We start from the raw sequence: 25,372 nt of genomic DNA, 5'->3' as shown, positions 1-25,372 counted from the left end.
TTTATATGTATATAAACATCTTTGAGCCTACTGCCTAATCACTGCAGTTGATATAGTGAGAATCCACATCAAATACCTGTCTGAAATGTGTTCACAATGCAAAACCCAGAGGTTTTAGCAATCTGTATCTGCCTGATACCAGTGGCCTGGTTCAGTGGTCAGATGTAGCAAGACTGTTTACTTGAAACCATGTTTTATAAATGGAAATGTGGCCAGGGTATTCATTAGGTTCACAGTGAATCTGAGAGCTGATGAATTAAGACTGAATAGTCTTTAGTTTAACCTCTGCTTAAATCTAAGCTCTCAGTTCATCTTTACTGCTACTTCTGTCCTTCCTCTGAAGTGCAGTGTCTACAGGCATGTCTAAGTGGTAGTTTCTCTAACAGAGCAGAGCAGCAACCTAGCTTTAAACTAACCAGTGTGGATAGTTTTAGATGTTTATCTGTGTTCAGCAAAAGGTAATTCCACATCGTGGCTGCAGGGTAGCTGTACACAGCATACAAGGTAGTAGAGGAAGGGTGAAAAATACTCTCATTAACACCGAGAAGTTAAATTTCGATGGCTTTTGTTTCCTTTTCAGACTACACGATTTGAATCACTGAAGGTTTTAAGCCAGTGTTCCTACTCATGCTTATTTTGACTGTTTTGATCCTAGAAGAACAAGAGTAGATCAGACATATTGTCAATCTGGTCCAAAAAAGTTATAAATAGTGGGGAAAGATTCGGCGTACAAAAGAATGCACCAGATAGTCTTAATACTGCATTATACAAAGTTCACTTGTTACGGAGTGAATAGAGGAAAAAATGCCACCACCCAGATTTTGTAGCTTTCCACAAAGTTCTAACAAGAACTGTGATATAAGGGACAATAATATACTATTTGTCCTAGTCATTTGTTAAAGTGCTATGAAATAAAGACATCTGTGGGCAGGGCACAAAGAATGGAAAAACTTAGCTAAAGGAAATAATGATCTCCTTTCATATAGCTTACTGTGTGAACACTTCTGTACCAACTCTAGAAGCTTGTTGTAGTGAATTTAACCAGTCAGGGGAGCAGGCATGTGTGATGGGATGTGCAGTCCTAGAAGAATTGGTAGACTGCTGGAAGCATAATCAGCTGAGCAGGTTTCAGGCTTCTAGAAAGAAGTTTAAGAAGGAGAGACTCACTCAGCTGACAGCTGGTGGGGAAGGAGGCAGCAGAGCTTGTTGTACTTGCTGTGCAAATGTAAACTACTTACTACAGCCTTCCCACGGGAAGGAGGCCCTGCTCTGGAAGGACTGCCTTCTTTGCCTGATTTAACCCAGCTTTTCCCAAATAGCAGTGATCTGAAAAGATCTGCTTATTTCAGGCTCTGCGGAGCACTAAGGCAGCAGGAACTGCTGAGAACTTTCCCCAGCAAAGCAAACTAAGTCTGGTCCTAGGGGTCCAGGATGTGCAGTCTACTACTGAGTGGAGCTTTCTGCAGCATTCTGGCACAATTGGAGGTGAAATTTAATTATATGAAAGGAGAGCAAATCACAGACCAAATTACATAGCCCATCTATTGCTGAAAACAAGGACTGGATGCAATCTCTGTACAGCTTTCTGCTGCATGGTGCACACATGTTCTTTGTGTTCTGTTTGAATTTCAGGTGTGCCAGAATAACTGGAATAATCATGTATTGGCAAATACAGCCAAAGGACTAAATCACCCGAAGACCTGGTTCCCGGGTTTCCAAGTCAGCCTAGAGACAATGACAATAGTTCTGTAAGCAGCAGGAGAACTGGAGATTGGTTTCCTCTACTTACTCACTGACTTAATACATATTATAGGAAGGCTATAACATTAGTTTATTCCTTCTTGGACATCAAATAATCTATGCAACATTCACTAATTGTCTTTGTGAAAAAGACAACTGTAGCTTGTCTAATTTTCTGTAACTAAATGGGTGTAATTTGCACCTTTCCCTAGACAGCAGATCTTCTAACATCTTACTCTGGTTTTCTGTTTCTTCTCAGCCTTTCAATGAAAGCAATAAGAGTCTTCTCTGACCAACTGTTTTCATGGTAGGAATTTGCAATCTTTAAGGCTATGATTACATATTAAATCTGTCTGCAACTGCTAGTTTTAAAAGCTTTTCTGGGGAAGGGAAGGTGTAGGCAAAGTGTGCTGGCACAAGTCTGTCTTTCCTGGAATTTTAGGCCTCTGCATAGGAAGCCTATCTAACGTTGCCCAGCATACATGTGCCTGCAAAACACTCTAACACCTATATTTCTATAATCCTTAGCTATAGGAAAACAAGCTGATCATGACTTCTGACATCTTGTTACTTGATTTAATATCTCTAAAGGGACTTAACTTTGCAGAAAGCAGATGTCTGTAGCTCGGAAATGGGCCTCTTGAAGATGATCTCAAACTGAATAACTAAGCTAACTTTTACATTTCTTAAAACTCCCTGTGGGCCCATTTCAAATATGGGTCAAGTCCTGCAAGACAGCAAAGGTCTCCTGGATGTTGTTCAGCTCTTTCTGAACTATCTTGAAGAAGGTTTAGATGGAACTGTTTTCTCATGCAAAGTAAACTAAGAAGCTTTGCCAGAAGATCAGTGGGAGATACAAAGGGGACACAGTGCTCATGTAAATAAGCACATATAAAGTAACTCCCGTTCAGCTAGGTTTGCTGTTTCCCCTTTACAGCTATTTTGGCTCCACAAATATGCTAGTTATGCCAGCCTAAGCCTATCTGCTCCAAATCTTGCCTTTGTGCACCTGATGGTTTCAGGCTTCCTTTGCAGTACTTGTCCTGCATTCCTTGAAAACTGCAACATCTCTGCTGTTCTCTAGCTTTTGGGTGTCTGGAGAAGACTTCAAACCTGCACACGTTTTTGACAAGCCTAAAAGCCAAGTGTAAAGCTTTGGGAATTACTCGCACTTACAAATGACTTAAAAGTAATTCAAATTGTCTTTCCCTCCTCCAGTTAAACAAAACCAGTTGCCAAGACTGAAAATGTACAGTACCCATAAGCTTTACTGTTTAAAAATAGGAAGTTCTCAGCATGATGTAATACTGTGCTTATTCTAAACTTGGGTGTCGACTTCTGTGCCAGAAACCATAGATGAGTCCTGTAAACACCAGCATTTGTCCCACCCTTTCTGTTTGTGTGTTTTTAACTACTAAGTGTTGCATTTTGCCAAGAGTAGGGAGAGCTGCAATTCACCACAAACCTTTTCTTCTAAAGGCAGTTCAATGATACCAGTTGCTTCACATACCACACAGAATCTTCACTGGTGATATGAGGCATTTTAATCTCTGAATCCTGTTGACACTTTTGGTAATATACTAAGCTACACAGTGAGATTTTGCCAGATTTTTTTGCAATAATAAGTTAAAAAATATTGACAGTACCCAAAACCAGTGATGTGGCAAAGTGATTCCTAAATATGCTACTCATATTTGCTCTAAAGATGTCTGCTTCATGTAAACACCCCTCTACTACTCCTTCCCCTCACCCCCAATTAAAATCACTCTAAAAAGAATGGCATGCCACCTCTTCCTCCCTCCCAACTTCACCTCCAGTTTTCAGATAGGCTTGAAAAACAAGAACTGCAAAAAGCTGCTTCTGTTGTTCTGTGCACTAAACTGCTCAGAAAACTCCAGCGAGCAAGAAGCTTTTGATCTGATAGGAACTGAAGCACTACTGCTGAAGACAATGACATCAAATTATTCACAGCAGCTTCTCTAAACATTCAAAGTATCGCAAACATAAAAGAGCCTCTTTAGGATTAGCCACACAGTTCACAGAGAGAGCTGAAACAAGTCTGCTTACAAATATCCTCTGTGGGTGTATATATGCTGCTACTAAACTGATTGAATAGCTCTATTTTAGTTCTGTACTCTGACATCCCTGAATGTTTCAGACTTGATTAAGTGTGTGGAAGGCTTTTAAATAAATGTTGTAACTAACATGAGAGTGGAGCTTTGTGAACAGCTTGTAAAAGTTACTGAAGTGCTGAGGAGTTGTCACTTCAGCAGTGATGTTTCTTGCCATTAGATGAGATAATGTCAGGCAGCCAAAGACTAAATAAACGTGCATGCAGCTGAGAAGTCCATGTAAGCACAAGAACAGAATCTGTGTGTACTTCTGCCTGTTCCTGACTGGTCATACCATTTCAGGAGCAAGACCAGCCAACAGGATTACCAGGCTTTCAGGCACAGTTTGTGCTGTTGCAATCCTGAAGAGATATTATCAAGAACCTGCAACCTGGTTTGTGTTGGCTCTACCAGTATTAAGCAGGGAGTGACACTCTCTGATGTTGTCTGCAGGCTTTGAGAGGGGAAACTGGTATTTGCTACTCTAATTCACTGGCAGTGCACCTGTGTTCTCTTGGTGTATTGCTGTTACAGCTCTTTCAGCTTTAATTTTACATTCAAAAATACTTTTCCTGCAAACTGTAAATCTAAGTATACGTATGAGATACAGTCGTGATATTCCAAATGCTTCTATGATGCAGAATAGCAAGTTCCCAAGAAGTTAAAATTGACTTTACCTACCAAATCTGGTTTCCGCCTGTAGGTCAGAGGAAGGGAGTAAAGCATGGAGTACAGCGTTGTTACCACAGAGGAGGCCCAAGACTGTCTAACCTCACGGCTTCTGGGAATGCGATCAAGGGTGAACTGAAAGAGAGCATGGTAAACTGAACTGTTACTTTTCTAAGGCTGTTGTTGCTCCTTCTATAGAGTTATTACATCTCTCGTGCCAACTTTTTTGTTTTAAATCTAGTTTGGAAATGTTTGGGTATGAAACTTTTTCTTCGATGCCTTATTCGGTGTCGTGCTTAGCAATCGTGGCAGAAAGTAAAATGAAATACTAGAGCTATATATCTGGGGTTTAATCTCTTCTCATGTTCCTTTAAAACGTTCCTAACTTAGTTCAGCTAGGGCAGCTTCTCCTACAGTATGTGAACGTAGTGCCCCACCTCGTGGTCACCGAGACACAAATCTAGGTCTGATCCGAACAGGGTGACTCCTCTCTTTTGCCTCTTGTCTATTTAAATTCCTCGTGGATTTACACTGCAGAAAATCTGATAACTTTTCTCAGTTAATGTCCGGTGCATACTATTAAATATGTAACAGCAAATATCACTAGCCATAAAATGAGGGCTCAATGAGCAGTGAAAAGATATGTAAGATGCATATTCAAATATTTGCATAAAGAAACAGGAAAGAACATCCTATCATTAAATAAAAAATAAGTTTAAGAAATAGCTTTCTTTGGTCTTTCCCTAGGAAAAACTAGAGATTATTCACTGTGTGTAAAAGGTATCGAATTAATAAAACACACGTTTTCTTTTTGTCTCAGAATGCTGTAGGCAGTTAACAGTAGTTGGGTTTCCTGCACTTTTGCAGATGGCTTTTACCTTGATGCAGAGGAACTACACCTAAGAATTACTGCTATATCAGAAGGTAGTCCTGATGCCAATGGAATCTGTGACTCTTTAAATGAAAGACAGATACAATGGCTGCAGTGCATCTGTTCATTGATGTTGACATAGTGTTCATATCAGGACAATGGTCACCATCTCGCTTCATGTGGGAGAGCAGATCACTCTCACTCTGGGAGAGCCTCTAAATGTCATTCTAAATACTGAAAATTGCCCAGTTACTTCAAATATACCATTGCTGATCATCATAGCTGAGCCCTGGTGATGTGTGCCCAGGAAAGATGATGTTGCCAATAGCTGTACAGTAAATACAAATCAGTCTTGAATAGCAATAACTGAGGCTTTATATATATATATATATATATCTGGTAGACTAAAAAATCAAAAAACAAACCCCCAACACTTCTAAATGCAGAATATTAAGTTAATTTTCTCTTGAAATTATCCTGTTTCATTGTGATCAGGTTCTTCAGTTGCTGTGATACGGGAAGGCATTACCAGATGTTATAAACTGGTTGGTTTATGTTTTCTTTGCAGGTGTTGAAACTCTGATTGCATTAGTCTGACAACAGAATATGGAAAACCAAACATGCCCCCTGCTCCCCATTCAACAGGATTCTGGTTATCACTGCCTCTGTTTTTTAAAGCTTTGGAAGAGCTCGAGTGATAAAAAGCAATGCCGTAAGTGGAGTTTAGACCCTTGCACAGTATTCAGTCCAGCAAGAAATAGGGGTATGACAAGGTAGTTTTAAGCAGATCAAGCTTCGGTGGCACTATTCAGATGCTCCCTTCACTGTAAGAATAGTGTTAAAACAGTTATTTGCCAAAAAACCTGGATGTGATTTTCTTCATCATAAAAAAACCCCCAAACAACCCAGTTTCAGCAAAACTTGGCAGGGACCCCAAATAGTATTGAAGTAGAAATTTACTTGTAGAATGCACGTAAAGTTCAAGCTGATTTTTGGAGAGTATAGACAAACATGCTTGAAACTTTGCATGTCAGTGTCTAATTGTTGTTGTTGGTTGTCTGTTTAAAAGCCACTGCCAGATGTTTCTGCAATCCCAGCCTCTTATCTGATGGAGTTCTGTTAGTATTCCAGACAAAGGTATCTCCTGCATCTTCTGCTGGAAAACTGCATAGTATGTCTGATACCAGAAAGAGAGAAATTGCTCCTCTATCTTTCATAGTGTCATAGTATTGTATTTATTTTTCCTTACGTCCTTCTTGTTGAAGACAAATGTTCCAAACTGGCAAGCCTATAGAGGTTGATTGTGTACTGTGATGTAGTCCTTTACCTACTTAAACACTGTTGTTTTGCAAGCATGCAAGGAAAAGGTGGAAAACAGCCTCTGCTGTGAATTATCATAATATGCTCAACTGAATATACTGAAATGCTTTCAAATAAACTGGGTTTATGTAGTTCTTTTTCTTGCTGAGGAACAAGATTTCTTAGCATGATATAAAATTGACCAGAACACATGGTCAGACGAGTATTATGTAAAGGTTAGTTAATCCTGTTGCTCATCTCAGACATAAGAAATGGGGTTATATGATCCAGTGAAGAATTTATGTTGTCAGTCAGCAAGTAAGTCGTCTTTCTGCTGTTAGAGTAGGCCAGCCGGAGCTGAAGCAGGTTCTCTGTGCTGAGCATAGCAGCTTTCCTGAGTAACAGCTCTGGGAGCATCCATGTGGAATAGTTGTGGTTGCAGGCTGAGAGGGCAGCAGAGAACAAAGAGGCAAGTGACAGCAGGAGCAGAGCCTTTTCATAGGAGCCTGGATGGATTTTATGGTTTTTCCCAAGAGACTTAGTGGATAGAGGTGCAACATTTTGCTTTTTGTAAGCAAGATGCTCAGTCTGGTTTTCCTTCCTTCTCCCTGAATACTGCAGCTTTTACAACAGGGCTAGACCACAGATCAAAAAGAGAAGTATTTGATTTGCTCTCAGGTCATTACTGTAATTTTTTCCAGTCCTTAGTTCTGTAAGAATGGAATTCCTTGACAAGATGAGGAAGGGAATGGGTTGAAGCTTTCAGGCTTTTCCCTTGTGTTTATTCAAAGCTGCAAGAAGCTACTAACACATGATTTTGAAATGCTTGCTGATGTCCAGCATCCTCACTGCTAAAACTCCTACTACTCAAAAGCACACTCTGAAAGTTAGCAAATATATGTTATAGCCATGTGACCTTTACTTCCCAAAATTTACCTTCCATTTCCACTCTAGATACTTTTGCCCAGTGGAAAAAGAATGGTCAAAGGAAAATGAGCATCTGTTATCCAGACAGCAAAGTCAGATGCAGCCAAAAATGTTCCTCTGGCTTTTAATGTTGAAGGAAAATATAACTACATGATCTGTTAGCAGCTGGAAGGGGTATGAAAGGAAGCTGCTTAGCACAACTAAGTGAACTAGTGGAAAACTACATAATCTTAATAGTCAAAATAGGTATTTTTAATATATTTAACAATTTAGGGTTGGACATTTTTCACGTGAGTGTGTGAATGGCTAATCACCAAAACAAGATTCCTCTGAACAGGAAATACCTGTGGTCACTCTCCTAAACTTTCATCCCTGTTGCACGATGAGAGAAGAAACTGCCACGTTCCATTCGAAACTAAGTCATCCTCACTGGATTCAGCTGCTTGTGCTTCGTCTTCCGAGGTGGAAGTGGGGTAAATGAAGTTAAAAACATCCTTCCTATGTGAGCCTAAGGTTTACATTAAAAGGGTTTGTTCTGAAAATCATTGGTACTCCAATGTTTTGTCCCAGTAGCGCTGCTGAAGACAACGTGCACCATATGGAATCAATACCACATAAATAATTTACTGTGTGTTGTGCTACTTGTTCAGAAGGACTAAGATTTTTGTAGTCAGAATGTTCATTTCAATTGTACTTACTCCTATTTCTAAGTAAAAATATAAACTTTCTATTCATTTCCCTGGACATCGGATCACATTTCAAGTCACCAGAGTTATGCTGCTGTCTGTTAATCATACAGCAAACTAGCTCAAAGCAAGAACACTTCTGATAAAAGAGAGAAACAGGATATTTTCATGATGTTTCCATTCTTTTTAGGAGTTCAGCGTTTGCTCAGGTCATCAACCAGAAAACCATCTGACATTAAGAAGTACTGCATACTTCTAAAGCATGTGCAACTAAAGCTTGATTTTAAAATCCAACCAAAACACAGCCTAGAAACACACAAATGTAATACAATTTCAATTGAGGTTTTCTTAGAGAAAACATTTGTAGATAGAATTTCTTTAAAAAATATATTATGGCACTGAGGGAAATGCCAAACTCAAATTAAAGAAAGTTAAAAACCTCCCACTGTATTCCTGCCCCAGTGTTTTTATAGCTCCAAATAGCACTTTGGCTAGCTGGTTTACAAGATTAAAAGGTACTTATTTCCAACATGCTTTTCTTGTACAGCCATGTTCACTAACAATTATGTTCCCCTGATGCTTTAAATGGGATTAACATGTTAACAGGAGGTAAAGACCACCTAAGAGAAAGTGAAAACTGGTAGCAAAAATGGCATTTGCTATTTTTAGGTGTATTTACTTCAGTTTTCAGTGTCTCTTTAGTACAGCATTAATCATGTTTATTTAGTTCACTTTTAGAAACATACAAATCAGTAGGTACAGAATGGCACCTTTAGCTGAGCTTTAGTGCAAGTGATTCTCAATACCTAGAAAATCAAAAGCACCTGCTGGTATTAAAAATATCCTTTTAAAGAATCACTTCTAAATTACCTTGAATTAGAATTACATGTTAAGATCGTTTTATTGTACAAAAGCATGTTTAACAAGTTACCTGGGAATTGGGGAATGTTTCAGCCCTTTTTTGTTCAAAAGAATGTATTTTGGCTTCACTCATCGTATCTGAGTCTGCAAAAACATAATGTCTGGGAGAGTATGACTCTGACAAACAGCTCAGTAGCCTCAGGATTTCTGATGTGTGCCCACCTGTAAAAACAAAATAAACTGCAGTTAGTATATGAAAAATGTTGTAACTTTAAATTTCTTCAGCTGAATCGGACACTCTTCCTTTTAAAACTCATTAGTACTACTATTCTCAGTGACACTCTTCTGAGAGAAGAGGATTCAATTTCAGGATGGTTGAAAGTGTTTAAGTAACATGAAGATAATTCAGCTCCCACTGAATCACAGAATCAATCAGGTTGGAAAAGACCTTTAAGATCATCAAGTCCAATCTTTACCCCAGGACTGCCAAGACTATATTGATGGAAGTTTTTCAGTTAAATGGGATTGAACCAGGATCCACAGAAGTATGACATTTGTGTTCAATGTCCCGTCCTGCAAAAACACCTGGGCAAAGATTTATACTGTGTCCATACTCAAAAGCCATACTATGGTGCAATGGTCAAAATGAAGCTGGGCAGAACCCAGCTCAGAGCTGTGCCATGGAAGTGTAACTCCCACTGACCCTACCCAGTTCCCAGTTCTATGACCTGCAAGAGCAGGGGCTGCGCTATCCCAGCTCATAACACTGAAATTAAGCAGGCAGCAATTTCACTCTGTGGCTAAGCCAGTGTAGGAGCTGAGTGCTGGCAGAAGAAACAGCTCAGCTCAGCCAAGTGCTTTAGCCACTGCCCTTGAATAGGTGCTGACAACCTTCTAACTGCAAGGTCACTTTGTTCGGGTAGATAAAGTGGCATTGAACCGGGGAGAAGGGGAGGGTGTGCTTATTGTGTTTGTAGTTTTTTGGAGCTGGGTTGTTTTTTTGGGTTGGTTTTGGTCGGTTCTGTCTCCTGAACTGGAGCTACCGGAATACCTGTAACAGTGGGAAAGAGGGAAGATTGGCTGTGTAGGTAAAGCGGAGCCATCCCACCTTTTGTCTGTTGGGCTGGATCAGCTTAACATCAAACTGCATCCCAAAGTATGTGCATAAGCTTTACTGGATGTGTTGGTTTTCACTCTGCTGGAAGTTGCAGACCAAAATAGTAAACTAAATGCATTCCTACTACCTCCTGCTGCCCAGTGTCATTAACCTCCTGCAAGACCTTTGCTATATAAGCCAAGCACTCTTAGCTGACGAACAGCTGACGAGCAGCCAGAGCTATGCTGCTGCATTAGACATGAGAGTTTGCCATCTCTCCATAGAAGTCCATGCAGTATTTCTCAAACGTGTTTGGTGGCATTTCCTTGTGAGTGACGGTGTATTGAAGTTTCACAAGTTTTACTGCAATCATCTGAGTATTCACAGAAGAGCAACTGCAAATTTTCAAGGTAGTCTAATTTTCTGGGGGCAAATTAATTGCCCTGCAACTTTCGGGAGGTAACAAGGAGTAGATGTATGTGTCCCCTTAGCGTGGGGTGACACACTTGGAAAATAGTGGCAGACTCCTGTGAGACCCTCCCAAGTAAACCAGAGAAATGTGGTTTGGGTAAAATCATTACAGAGTGACACCTGTGTAAGGGACACACTGATTTTTGGAAAGCATTGCCCTGAGTTGCCATCATTTTCTGTCAGAAGACCAAGCAGCTGCACAGCTCTGCCTCACATCTGTTTTAGTCAATATAGTTGTTAGTGACTTTGGTGAAACGCATGTGCCTTCTGAAGGGAAGGCTCAGAAACCCAACTGGCAGACATAAATACAGCGAAAATGCTCCAAATAAAGGTGAAGCTTAACAATTACTCAAATCAGGGACTAAAGAATTGGAGAAGGCTGCGTGGAGACCTCAGAGCAGCTTCCAGTGTCTGAAGGGGGATACAAGGATGCTGGAGAGGGACTCTTCATCAGCGACTGCAGCAGAAGGGCCCTTCTAACCCAAACCGTTCTGGGATTCTATAACATTCCATGACTCTGACAACCCCAAAGGCAGGCGGCGGCCTTGAGGACACCCGACCGGCTCCGGGACGGCCGCCGTGAGGGGGTGAGGGCCCTCCCCTCAGGGAGCTAGGGGCGCCCGCGACTACAACTCCCGGCATGCACCACGACACGCCGGCGAGCGCCGCGCTGGCTCCCGCTGCGCGCTGCATCCCGGGAGTTGTAGTTCCTGGAGCAGGCTGCGGGCGCTCTGCGGCGGGACCCGCTACCGGTATCGCCTACTCACCGGAGCCGGCCACCACCAGGAGGCTGAGGGGAGGCGTCCGCCGGCTGCGGCGCCTCCTCGCCAGGAGCGCCAAGGGGACCAGCAGTAAGGGGAGGAGGAGGAAGGCGACAGACAGCAGGGGCTCCATGGCCGCCTGGCTGCCCCGGCCGGTAGCACCTCCCTCGTACGGTCGCCGGCGGGGCTCAGACCTCCTCAGAAACTGGCTTTCGCCGCTTCAGCTGCTCGTCAGCCGCGTCCCGGCAGCTCCAGCCACCAGCAGCCTGGCCTATACCGGCACCAGTGCGGCAGCAGGGCCAGGGCAGTGACTGTCCCCCTGTGCTGGGCACTGGTGGGGCTGCACCTCAAATCCTGTGTTCAGTTCTGGGCCCCTCACTATAAAAGAGACATCGAGGTGCTGGAGCGGGGCCAGAGAAGGGCACCGGAGCTGGTGCAGGGCCTGGAGCACAAGTGTGATGAGGAACGGCTGAGGGACCTAGGGGGTTTAGTCTGGAGAAGAGAAGGCTCAGGGGGGACCTTATCGCTCTCTACAACTGCCTGACAGGAGGATGGAGCCAGGAGGGGGCTGGTCTTTGCTCCCAAGGAACAAGAGATGGGACAAGAGGAAACGGCCTCAAGCTGCACCAGGGCAGGTTTAGATGGAGCTGAGGAACAATTCCTTCCCCAGAGGGTGCTCAGGCATTGGAACAGGCTGCCCAGGGCAGTGCTGGAGTCACCGTCCCTGCAAGTGTTCACACACCGTGTAGCCGAGCCTCTCAGTGCCATGGGTAGTAGTGGCCTTGGCAGTGCTGGGGAGCGGTTGGACTGGATCATCTTAAAGGTCTTTCCAACCTAGTGGATTCTCTGATACCATAAATACGCCTGTGTCGGAGCTTGACCTGAAGGGTAAATCAGTACCACAGTGTTGCATGCTGAGCCAGGCCTCCAGGCCCCGGTCTGCCCTTGCTGCACGAGTCGCAGTCTGCTGAAAGAGACCTGACTGCTTTAATTAATTTGTAAACGGAGAAATACATGCTGAAGAAGCAGTCGTGTGGCTCCAACTGACACATACAGATTCCTGCAGGAATTTGCAAGCATGAGCAGCATAATCTTTATCCTGGTATGTATGTTTACGTGCAACTATAATTTTACATTGCCTACAGTAACGCCTAAAGTGAAGAATATTAACATTTCACTGTGTCTGACTATTCTTGTTTCCATTCACTCTTAATATTTTAGCTTTTTATTTCAGTAAGAAGTGTGGAATAATGGATCAGCACTCTTTTCATCTCTGTCAGCAGCTGGTCTTTGTTGGGGGCATGGTGATGATTCAGCCATCAGACTAATCTCAGACGAGATGTGTGTTTGCTAGAAAGAGTAAGATATTACATTTTATGATTAGGAAACAGTAGAGTTTGTTCCTCATTGTCCTTAAATGAGGACAGAGGCCCTCCTCTTGGCCTGTGAATCAGGATCGGTGAACTCCATAACTTTTTGGAGTGGTTTGACGCTATTGGTTTATGGGGTGGCTTGTCAAGCATATGAAGCATGAGAGCTGTGCCTCAAGTGCACAAACACAATAGGTCAAACGCAGTGCAATACTGCATCTGTCTGCTGTGGTTTCTCTGGCTGGATATTTTCATTCTGAACAAGTTGGGCTTTCTGTATCCCCGCCAGCCTTGGAAACTGGGCGTTTCTTTCTAATTTTTAACAAAAACTTCTGTCAGTCGTAGATTCCAATAGTTATTGCATAATTTACAAGTCATCGATATACTTTCTAGCCACCCTTTGCCATCTTAGGGTCTGAAGTGAAGTGAATCTTTCTGCTTTGTGTCTCACAGTTCTACAGATTATGCTTTGTTTTTCTTTACACCAGAGCAACATATAATTTAGAGGTTATTTTAAGCAGAGGCTATTAAAACCAGTGTTCCTATGTTAAGGCCTTCCACCCAAATGAGTAACCTCACAAAAAATACCTCACTGCTTCATCATCGTTGACACTTGGGAGCTACAAGGTTTTAATTAATGGTTTTGTTGATGATGCATGAATTTCAAACATTCATTTTGCTTTGCACTTAGCTACATAAAACTAGGAATTAGGGACAATAGAGATGCAAGTCTCTAAATTACAGAAGAAAGAGGAAGAAAGCACCACAGTCCTTTTTCAGAAAATAAACTGCTACGTTAAAACGAGACAATAAGTTCTGTAGGCAATTTAAATACTAATTTTTTATGTGGTGATCTTTCCCCTCTTGCACCTTTTTCAGTGACAATAACATCACTGATGTAGGATGTATCCCAGGTTGCCACAGGGGGTGTAGCTAGCGATTGTTTTATTTAAGGATTTTTTCCCCAAGGCTTTCTTATATCTTACTTTGCTCTTATTTTTCCTACTATAAGTGTGAAAGAGCTGCTTTTTATTAGGCATTTTATTCAGAGAAACAGCCCTGGAATCTCAGCAGCAAGAGAGTGGTATAAACCTCTTCAACTTACTTCCTCCTTTTCACATTGCTTCTTCGGTATGTACATCCCCTTCTTATACAGAGTTCTTCTGCAAGGCTATTTGGTGAAAGTAATGAGAAACACACCTAAAGGTGGGGGGTTTTTTTTGCCTAGGCAGGTCATTTAAAAACAAGAGGAACGATAAGAGTGATGCATACAGGGAAATACCTGCTTTTGGAGTAGAAATCTGAGGATCTGACGGTTCTTTGGGCACAAAGCAAAGATCCTGACTAAAAACCTAACCAGCGAGTTTGCCTCATAAACTTGTAGAACAAGTGCTGGAAGTCTTCTTACTCATTGGGGATTTTAGTTGAATAAGGAATATAGCTTTCAAGGAGTATCCAGAGCAGATTGCAAGGCTTGAGGGAAGAGTTTGGTGACACTGGTTAAAGTAACTGTTTAAAGAGTGAAGCTCCAGCCTGCAACCTAGTCACCATAAAGTTTTGCAGACCTTTTTTCCCTTCCTGGAGATTAAGTAGAACCCATGAAGATCCCATTTGCAGTACAACACTGCTAATTATGTCTTTTCTCAGTAGGACATAGATGTATTTGTGTTTTTTCATCATGGCAAATCCCTGCTCTCTTGTTCTGGACCAGGGAAACTTCAGTTCAAGAACTGGAAGAGCCCTGAAGCAAGCAGGTTGTTTTCTACTCATTCGACTGGGCTGCGTGCTTGGTGATTGATTCCCGTCTGTCAAGTGCCTTGAGAATGCTTTGTCTCAGCATCACACATGCATGTGAAAGTGAGCATGAAAAAGGAGTTACCCAAAGTTTAGCGCATCATCGTCACATTAGCTAACTAATGTGAAGCAGGTGAAGTATAGGACTTCTGTGAGGAAGGCAGTGGCTGGTGCTTGGTACTGTTGTCCAGTCTGTAAAATTAGAATCATCGAATCAACCAGGTTGGAAAAGACCTTTAAGATGATCCAGTCCAACCATTGCCCGGCACTGCCAAGCCACCACTAACCCATGGCACTGAGGCCTCGGCTACACGGTGTGTGAACACTTGCAGGGACGGTGACTCCAGCCCTGCCCTGGGCAGCCTGTTCCAATGCCTGAGCACCCTCTGGGGAAGGAATTGTTCCTCAGCTCCATCTAAACCTGCCCTGGTGCAGCTTGAGGCCGTTTCCTCTAGTCCTATCCCTGCATACTTGGGAGAAGAGACCAGCCCCCTCCTGGCTCCATCCTCCTTTCAGGCAGTTGTATAAGGCAATAATAATACTGCAAGCGAATGTGTAACCTGTTTGGGAGGAAGCACTTGCCCTGGAAAGTCATTTGACAGAAGGTGATGCAAGGGCAGTAATTGTAAGGGCTGTCTCTGGTAACTCTGCTGCTGATGCAGGAAGTTAGCTTTGAACTTCTTTACTGGAGGAGCAATAAACCATGCTCATTCCAAGTAATTGCTCACTGTTGTCCAAAAGAAAACCCTGAAACTCTCAAATAGGAAAAAACAGGCTTTTATAAAATGGTGTAATATTTTTTCCCATTTACTGCTTGTCAGACAATGTTCCAAAGAAAAACCTCCTGCTGTCCTTTTTATGTGAATATTCTCTGCAGAAGCTTGCTAGGACATCTGGTGCATGCCTCCTTTTGAAAGTTACACTGGTGAGTACTAAACTGAGCTGAGGAAAGCTTGCTTTGTGTTTCAGTTTCTGTTGTCTCCAATAGGAAAGGCTGCAATCGGAATATAGACAAAAGTATTTTTTCCCCTGAAATGAAATAGAGGCAGCTTTGGCTATCCGATGATCATTCCCATTCTGAGATTCCATTTGTAAGTGATCTAACTTTAACTGTTAAACAACAGAGTCTTTCCATGCCACTGGAATACACTTTATATTAATGATTTCTTCACTGGCATTTTGAATAATGGCTTTTTTTTCCTTCCAATTATGAATTGTAAAAGTAGATCGATGAACAAGAGTGATTTTACCGTTGTTTTCTTAACTGAGGTCATTTTGCCCTGTTTTGGCTTAGAGTACAGCTCTACAAGCAGTTGCATTAGCACAACGGAGGGTAAACCACTGAAATGGTAGAAGGAGTTGGGTGAGGAAAAGGTCAGGAACCTCTTAGTCAGGCTTTGCTAGTGGAAAAATTGTAATGTGGAACCTTTTGTCGTGTTAAACCTCAGTCATGGATTAAATGGATCTAAATATTGTTCTTAGCACAAGAGCTTCATAGGAGACGTGATTTGAAAAACAAGGTATGTTATAGAAGTAAACTTTTCTGCAGGAAACAGTTGTTTATTTGTATGTGCTTCCGAGGTTTTTAGAAACATAAAGAGCAGTGATATGGTGCTCTCTGATTAGAGAAAACCTGAAGACTTCTGACCAGGTTTCTAATGATTCCTCTTTAATATTAGCAATTCAAGCTGCATCTAGGCGGCTCTAGAACAGTACCAACAAAATAAGTATTGTAAAAAGTGCTGCTGTTGGGAAGGAAAGGGATTTTTAATTAAATCAGTGGACTAGACCATTGGGAATCAAAAGGGGACAAGATGAAGCAGGCAGCTGATATATATATATATATATATAAAAAAGATACTGGCTGTTCTCACTTGATGGCAGAAATTAGGATGTTATCAGAGCCAGGATGTGGCAAAGTTTGTCCCTTTTTTGCAGCAGTTACTTTCAATTCCATTGGGCTAAGTGCAGTTTTGCTTTCTTGTGAGTCATTATAGTTACAGGAATGGAATCTTAGAAGTCCTGGTTTGTATTTGTAATCAATAACATCTGTAATATTTATGTTAGCATTACAGTTAGTGCTGTGCTTCCTGGTACAACGACACATCTCATATCTATTTAAGATGACTCTCATTTGTTTAGATACAAAGATGCCGCATTTGCAAACAGGTAAACACTGCTTGTCCCAAATAGCCAAAAAGGTGGGATGAAATTCCCCAAATAATGGGATTTATTCTCTGTTAAAAATGAATGCTTTCTGCCATTCACATTTGCCGTTGCTTACACTTTAATTTCCAGTGCTGTGCTGTTGTGTCTAACTCTGCGCTAGACAGCAAAGCGGTTGTGAGTTTAGACCAACTCAGTAAGTAAGGTAACCTTCCCTCCCACTATTTAAAGATTTCCTTCTTTCTGGCGACAAGAAGTTCTCTGTATGTAGTCTTTGGAAGTGGGGGTGGAGGGAGAAGGTTGGCTCTAAGTACCTTGTATGAATTTAGAATCAAAGCAGCAATTTGTAAGGAAAATGGTTTTTCTCTAACAGGCATGAGCCCCACGGCAAGCAGATGTTTCTTTAGCCTGCCACATGTGGCAGTGTGGCTAGGAAGCCATGTGTGTAGCTTTGATGACACAAGGTTTGGCAATAGTTTGGGTGCATTCTGAGTGACACATGGTTTGGTAATGGTTTGGATGCATTCTGAGCGTGATTTTATGAAGCAAGAACATTTGTAGTAGTCGGCACCAAGATTACATATTGTAACTTGCTGTAATTACTGGGTAGCGTGTGCAGGGAGCAGTCCCTGTGACATAATGTAAAGTGATGTTCTTTGATCTATTAAAAAAGCCAGGAGAAAGACAGCACTGTGTCACATCTTCAAAGCACTGAGTGACCTTGAGGTGACTGGGTGCCTCTGGCCACTAACCATGTAAAAATAAGGCATTTTAATAAAAATACTCCTAGAAATAGATTTGGATTCTGATATTCTCTTCCTGGAAATAGATCTTTGAATCTGTTTATAATGTTTAAACAAAATGTGCAGGGAACTTGTGGGTTAGGATGCAGGTTCTCTGCATATTCACAGCTGCTTTTCAACTGGGGTTTTCCTGAGCATTCCATGGATCTGTAAGGAGGATGAGGAGAAATGCACATCTGTTTAGCCTTTCCTGAATTCTTGCTGTCAGAAAACCAGCCCTTGCCTGTGCAGGGAGATAGCTTGGTCTCATCTGTCAGCTTGTATCAGGGTGTTCCTCTTCTCTCAGACTGAAAATCAGGTATTTGGGGGGGCTGCTGCTGCCTATCACAGGTCATCTTCCAGATTTCAGTATTCAGCCCTCAGCATTCTTAGGCTTGAGAAAAAGGCCTCTCACCCTTCTCACTCTCTCCATCCTCTCCTCATGAGTGTACCAAATGTATCAGGACTGATACCCTCCACTACAAAAAAACATTCCTGAGTTGAAAGTGAGGATGGTTTTCTGAGCTGTTGAAGTTTCTAAAGGTCTAGCATTGAATTAATTACATGCTGCCACTGGGAAGAACTGGTCATATTCAAAGAGAAGAGATAACAGAATCAAAGAATCATAGAATGGGTTGGGTTGGAAAGGACCTCAAGCTCATCCAGTTCCAACACCTTCCACTAGTGCAGGTTGCTCCAAGCCCCTGTGTCCAACCTGGCCTTGAACACTGCCAGGGATGGGGCAGCCACAGCTTCTCTGGGCACCCTGTGCCAGCGCCTCAGCACCCTCACAGGGAAGAGCTTCTGCCTTAGATCTAACCTGAACTTCCCCTGGTTCAGTTTGAACCCATCACCCCTTGTCCTGTCGCTCCAGTCCCTGATGCAGAGTCCCTCCCCAGCATCCTTGTAGCCCCCTTCAGACACTGGAAGCTGCTCTGAGGTCTCCACGCAGCTTCTCTTCTCCAGGCTGAACAGCCCCAGTGTTCTCGGCCTATCTTCTGGTTTTGCTCTTCACTGTCTTTCATTTTCTTTTCCTGCTGTGTTCCTTGTGTCTTTTCTTTATGCAGTTCTATTTAAAAATATGTCATTTATTGACTAGTGTTTTGGGCATGCTGCCAGGAATGGCTGTAGGTCTGAGGATTTGTCCAAATCCTAGTAAAGTCAATTGAATGTAATAACTCCACTAGCTATGAATGGAGATAAATGGAATTCTTTGTAGAGTTTGCAAGGGCTGGCTGAGTTGTCTCACTATTTTAATTTCTGTATGTTTGTGTATAATTCTTGCAAGAAAAAATGGGAACATTCTGAAATCTGAAACTCCTTCTATTGCTTCTGTTTAGTTAGATATGTGTAAGATGTGAGTCCAGCTATAGCCGATGTAACTCACCTTCTGCACCGTGTTTTACCAGTCTTTAATTATGTGAGAACATAAGATTGAAAACCAGGTACCCCTCACATTTTTTGTCACCAACCACAGGTGATGTGTAACGTGCTTCTCTCTATGCCTGACAGTATGGGCATGTTCTTGTGTTACAGCTTAAATGAATGTTGGGAAATTATCCATCATTTGCATTACTTATTGTGATTTTAATGCATTGTTAAGGTGTCAAAGAGTTGGTCGATTCCTGTTGTTGTGAATTAAATGGTGATAATGAGACAATTGCTTGGAGTTAATTTATGGTATTAATTATTTTGCTGGCTGATGATAAACATATTACTGAAACTACAGTATTATATGATATTACTGGCAGCTTCTGATTTCCTAATGCTGACCAAAGACAAATAAATAATAGAAATAATTTCCACATAGGGCTCTTACAAGTGTTTTAATAGTCTTTTTCGAATACTTCAAAGACAAACTATGTTGTCTTCTTGATTGTACCTTTGTGTTTGAGGACTGGTACAATTTTAAACACCAGCAACTCTTAAGTAGAGAATAGTCAAGCCAAGAGCTTGTATAAGCCTCGATTATTATGATGTTCTAACAAATCTAATTGAGAAACTGTTTGTAAGGTGAAGTGCAATCACCTTTAAAGAGTACTGTTCACACAAAAGAGCAAAGAGAAGGTTGTTCAAAGTGAAACTGAAGAGTTACTGCCCCAAACTTGTTACCTTCTCCCTTTGCAGTATATTTTTGTAGTTAAGAATCAGATCATGAGAAGCCTTCCACAGTGGTGATGGGGGGGATGAGGTGCTGGGTTCTCGTCCAGATTCATGTTCTTACTGCTGCAACATGCAGGAATTCTTTGGGACAGACACTGTGCAAAAGTCAGATGAAAAGACTGTCCCTGTTTTAAGGAGATTTATTGAAACATGTAGTTTTTTAAGGAGAGAGAAATTATACAAGGTGCCTGGCTTCATATAGTTATCTCTAGGATAACTTGACACACAAGACTCTGTTCAGTGCCTAAATGCCCTATATAAGCATGTAATTTTCTGAACCCTGAACATGATGGACTGGCTGCGTGGTATGTCTGGCACATCCAGTGAGTCTGAGATGTCTAACACTCAGTGCACATGCCTGGAGCACAGAACACATCTGACTTAGGCACTACAGAACACAGCATTGGACTAGAACATCTTGCTCTGCAGAGGTGCAGGTACTGTTGCCTAAGATATCTTGAATCTGAAAGTTCCCACTTTGAGTAGTGAGATTCCTGTTTCCACTGGGGCACGGTATCCACATAGAAAAAGAGGACCTCGCCAGAGGAACTCCAGATGTGTACTAGCCATTATTCAGCAAATCAAATGAGCAGCAGTTGAAACGTTGGCTCTTTAAGCAGTCCCATTAGGATTATTACAGAAAATGTGTACATTTACAACACGTATAAATGTGCAATACTGGGGGGGAAAAAGGCAAGCCAAAACACCACAACCAAGATGTTGTAATTAGTGTCTATTACAATGCAATTTATTCAGTTGGACAATATATTTGGTGCAAGTCACAAAGAGACTTTTCAAACCCTTTGATAATGCTTTCGTGATACCTTTTTATGGTGAAACTTCATGTATATCACATATACAAGTAGGACTGGTTTTGTATTTTCCTTATTTTTAATTATCCTTGGGTCTTATAGTCAATATTTTTCTAATATTTGTAGACACCTGACTAAGTCAATCAGAGCAAGCTTTGCTGATCAGCAGAAATGTATATGGTGTTGAACAGTGTCATATGGATATGGAAGTTGAAACCTAAATAAATCCCCTACTTGATGTGAAGGGCAAGCTTTATTTCTGTGGTTTAGCACTGATGCATTTAAATGTACTGTTCATTCTGGTCTTGTATCCTTCTTAGCAGGACTGCTGTCTTACCTCTTAGGTTTGGAAGTTACAGTACAGAGCACAACCTCCTTCATGTGGCTGGAATTGCACACAGGGACTGTCTGTATCAAATAACAAGCAGATCAAGGCTTTAGAGAGAGGAGGAATCACTACGCTTGCTGTTGTCAATGGACACTAAGAATTAAACTCTAGGTAAGAATCTATAATAGCAATAATATAAAATGTGCAAATAATGACAATATTAACAAGTAACACTGCTAAGAGCAGGGTCTTTGCTAGAAGACATTATTAGCAATAAAAGAAAATTAATAGTACGTTCTGAGGCTCCTAAACTGGCAAAATTAGGACTTTATAGGTTTAGAAGGCTTACTTTATAATAGTATGTCCTTTTGAAATAATGTATTACACCGCTTTACTATTTACTGTAAAGTATAAAATAAGGGACCTAAATTTTAAAATCACATTGTTCTCTGAAAAAAGATTTAATTATTACAAGTATTACTGAGCACTCTGAGAACTATGTGAAAAACAATTCCTTGTTTTCTTAGTCAGGGGTTTTTGATGGATTTCAACAGCATTTAGAGCTACGTGATGTGAGTGTGCACCAGGTTTCACTGCTTCCTTGTGCTGCTAAGTTATTTTCCTGCCCTGTTTCCTCAAGGCTTTCACAGATCAACAGAGGATGGAAAAATCACTAGAACTGATAGACAAATTTTTGCAAAACCTGAAAAAATGACACTCAGAGGAAACTATATTGTCAAGAAACTACTTAACCTTTTCAGGCCTGTACGTCTTGTCATTAAACTATCTTCATAAACCATTCTTTCCACCCTGTGGTGCATGCAGAAAGAGGCAGAGTTAAACGCTGTGCAGCTGCTGTGGCATGTGCCAAAGTTTAGACAGATCTAAGCAAGGCTTAGAAGCTATCTTTAGCATACAGATGAATGACACTACCCCAAGCATGTGCACTGTCTTTTTACCTGGTGTGCTGCCCCTTAAAATCAGATGCTAGCACGTAAAACAAAACAGCACAAAATAGCAAATACCAACGAGCTGATAGTTGAATTATGCTGATTTTAATTAACAGTATGAACATTTAAAAACCCCCATTGCTTTCTGACCCTTTGCATGTTGAATTGTTGGGAAATAATTCGTCGTTAGCACTGCTTGGCACCAATTTCCCGCTTTTCAATTGTATGCCACTACAAAGTACATCTTCTTCCATTTTCTGCCGTTCTGACATCACCGAATTCTAGTCACTACCCTGCGCCACAGTGCTCTTGTTGCTAAGAGCCTCGACTCGCACAAAGCAAAAGGAAATGTGCATGTGAAGAAAAGAATCTGGTATTATTTCATCAAGCTGCTTCCTGCTGTTTCTGGTGTGCTCCATCTTGGAGATTAGGGAACCGAGAAGTCATGTTAATCTCGGAGCTCTCTGGTTTAAGCCTTTGGGAATGGAATGCTTTCTAAACCCGTAATTTGCTGGTCCCAAAGATGCACCCAGGTGCAGCTTTGTTAACTAAAGAGCCAAGGACACATTAACGAAGCTGCAGTACTGCCTGTGTTATAGTCCTTTGTGCAAGCACTGTGAGAGGAAAGAAGATGCATGGAGGAATGTCAGGTGGGCAATGAAGGAAGCCAGGGGAGGAAAAAAAGTGACAGAAAAGGAAAAGGTGGTAAGAAAATCAACGATAAATGGGAGAGGGGAAAAAGGGGAGACAGAATGACCTGGGAAAGAAAAAAGAGATGGAGTTCCTGCGAGTTCCATGGATCATATTCAGCACATCTGTCTTAATGCGGTTTGATGTTTTGTCGTAACACTGACATGGTGCATCAGTGTAGAAGTTTGTAAGGCAGCGAAATAAACTCACAACGTGCTGTTTTCCAGGTCCTCAATAGCTGCTGGATGATTATAATCAGGACTATAATACCAATAGAGGGTGATGCTGCAGGTGAGGTGTAACTAGATGAAGAGACAGCGTGTGATAAGAGATAAATAGAGAAGACAGCAAAACTGGAAGGAAACTGAAGAAGGGAGACCGAGGTACAGGAAGGGTTAGTGACCAGACAGCTTCCCAGAAGCAAGCCTTTGTTCCATTACTGAGAGTAAGTGCTACTGGCAGAACTGCTATTTCAAATGGGGAGGTGACAGGAGCTAGGAAAGCTAAACTAACTGACCCAAGATGAAAAAGGGAGGGTGTATTTAGAGGAAGTAAACTACAGCAGGGGAAAGTGAACATATTGCTTAGTACACTGCTACCTAAAAACGGGACAGGATACGTTACAGTGACCTACGCTGGCAAGGTAAGCCTCACATTCCGTAGCTCTCAATCTGAGCAGGTCTAACACAATATGCAGCAACACACAAAACGCGTCTGCTGTTTGGAAAATGAAGATAGCACTTTTCCTTCAGAGAAGCACACAGCTCAGCAGCTGTTGAGCACCCTGCATGTACCCAGTTAAACAAAAAGGCAAGCAGAGTCACTCTGGGTTTTCTATAGATAATTTTGGGTGAGGGAGGATTTTATAGAAATGGAATGTTATTTTTTGCCCTTTTCCATTCACCATTTTCCTGCTATTTTTCATCTTTCTTTTTTTGGCTAAACCCAAATTTGGATCCTTTCTTTTCAATCTCCTCTTTTCAGTCTCGGGCTTTCTGAATTCAATGCGTGATATTGGCTGCCCACAGTTACTCTGATTGGACTCCTTAGGTGGCCTGAGTAATTTCAGTCAATGGAGCTGGTTCTTTTCTCACTCACACCAGTGTAACTCCTTGGCTTCAGTGGAGTTACTCTCGATTCTCATTGCTGTGAAAGGAGAATTGTGCTTGCTCTTTCATATGTTCTTTCATCCCCGTGATATTTTTGCTTACATGTATAATTGATTTTTCTGGGAGTATCTCCTGACGCTGACAGGCAGACCTCGGAACTTCCTAAGACAGAAATAAATCTAAGCATTTTTTAGGTCACTGGGTTCAATCTACTGCTGCTACAACATCACGTTATATAATTTCTTTCATAAACTCATCAGGCTTTCATCATTCATTAAGACTCTATTCTTCCTGCCATTGGTAAGTTCAGACAGAAAGGTTAGTTACATCCTGAGTAAGCTCGAAACCAGAGCTGAGATCATTTTCAAATGCTCTAAAAGTATTTTAGTGCCTCACTTTTGAGTACAGCACTCATGAGAAAGGCTTCATTCTTGGCAGAAGTAGGCTCAGCTCTGAGAAAGCACGGTTCTGAAATTACAGCTGCGCTTAGGAAAGGGTGCTGTGTGGTTTTCTATTCATGGTCACATCCCTCTCACAGGTTTTAGTAGGAGTTACAAGCAGTCATCTGCCAACAAATTTCTACCATACCTGAAGTGCCACCCTGCAAGTAATTACAGAAGGAGAGGGGTATGGAGCAGGAGTGTACAACTTGGCTGAGGGTGGATCACTGCGGGCTTCAACTAACTTATGTTGAGCTACCTTCTCTTTTACCCCGCTGTCTTAGCAGACCCCATCCATTTCAGCAGAATTTGTCCCTCATTTACGGGACATCCCTCATTTATGGGACATCCCTCATTTATATGTCCCTCATTTATTCCTGGGCCTAATTAGCATGAAACTGAAAATCATCAATAGAACCAAGAAGTTTAATTGTAATTAAAGCATATATGAAAAGCAGAGCCCAGTTTTTCTCTTACATAGTGTAAATAAGATGATTCAGCTGAAGTCAACAGAATTATGCTGTTACCTGTGAATGCTGCTGTGACACTTCCATGTCTTCGCTACCTTCCCTATGGTCTTTCAGCACATAATCAGAGGGCTGGATCACCTCTCCTATAGAGACAGGCTGAGAAAGCCGGGCTGGTTCAGCCTGGAGAAGACTCCAGGAAGACCTTAGAGCAGCTCCAGTGCCTAAAGGGGCTACAAGAAACCTGGAGAGGGGCTTTTGACAAGGGCATGTAGTGATAGGATAAGGGGGAATGGTTTTAAACTGAAAGAGGGGAGATTGAGATGAGCTCTGAGGCAGAAGCTCTTCCCTGTGAGGGTGCTGAGGCGCTGGCACAGGGTGCCCAGAGAAGCTGTGGCTGCCCCATCCCTGGCAGTGTTCAAGGCCAGGTTGGACACAGGGGCTTGGAGCAACCTGCTCTAGTGGCAGGTGTCCCTGCCCGTGGCAGGGGCTTGGAACTGGATGAGCTTTAAGGTCCTTTCCAACCCAAACCATTCTATGGTTCTGTGATTCTATGGTATGTGCCATCTATCAACATGGAATATAATTGTATGTTTTGCCCTGTGTTCCTAAATCTCTGTTGTACACCTCACCTCAGCAAGCCCATTGCCTGTACTTGCCTTCCTTGCTGAAGCTTGGCTTCAGAAATTGTGTTTATTACTGAGGAAGTTGTTGACAGTTGTCCTTTAGTGGTGGCAACTTCGTTTTGCAGCTGCTGGAAAATGGTGGCTGCAAATCACAAGGGAGAGAGGAAGAGGTGTATTAGTTAT

The 25,372-nt window shown here is 41.9% G+C and overlaps 2 protein-coding genes across 4 annotated transcripts in view; one reads left to right on the top strand and one right to left on the bottom strand.

Moving 5' to 3' along the window:
- Nucleotides 1-25,372, bottom strand: part of ALG14 (ALG14 UDP-N-acetylglucosaminyltransferase subunit) — a 37,672-nt gene that overhangs the window by 8,944 nt on the left and 3,356 nt on the right. Inside the window, exons 1-3 of one of the 2 annotated variants that reach the window (XM_030496296.1) lie at nt 11,499-11,664; nt 9,235-9,386; nt 4,533-4,655 (exon numbers count right to left, since the gene is read on the bottom strand). In XM_030496296.1, coding sequence (XP_030352156.1) covers nt 4,533-4,655; nt 9,235-9,386; nt 11,499-11,625 — 402 coding nt within the window. In that variant the 5' untranslated portion in view covers nt 11,626-11,664. Of the gene's footprint in view, nt 1-4,532; nt 4,656-9,234; nt 9,387-11,498; nt 11,665-25,372 lie in introns of those variants that run through there. The other variant, XM_030496297.1, reaches the window with a different exon arrangement.
- TLCD4 (TLC domain containing 4) overlaps nt 12,277-25,372 on the top strand; it is a 44,579-nt gene continuing 31,483 nt past the window's right edge. The window contains exons 1-2 of one of the 2 annotated variants that reach the window (XM_030496292.1): nt 12,277-12,594; nt 15,626-15,747. The gene's annotated coding sequence lies outside the window, so the exon portion shown is untranslated. The remainder of the gene's footprint in view (nt 12,595-15,625; nt 15,748-25,372) is intronic. The other variant, XM_030496293.1, reaches the window with a different exon arrangement.

This window comes from Strigops habroptila, chromosome 8, assembly GCF_004027225.2.
Source record: "Strigops habroptila isolate Jane chromosome 8, bStrHab1.2.pri, whole genome shotgun sequence".
In the NCBI taxonomy this organism is placed as follows: domain Eukaryota; kingdom Metazoa; phylum Chordata; class Aves; order Psittaciformes; family Psittacidae; genus Strigops; species Strigops habroptila.
Note: the sequence above shows the minus strand (reverse complement) of the source record. Positions and strands in the feature narration are given on the sequence as shown.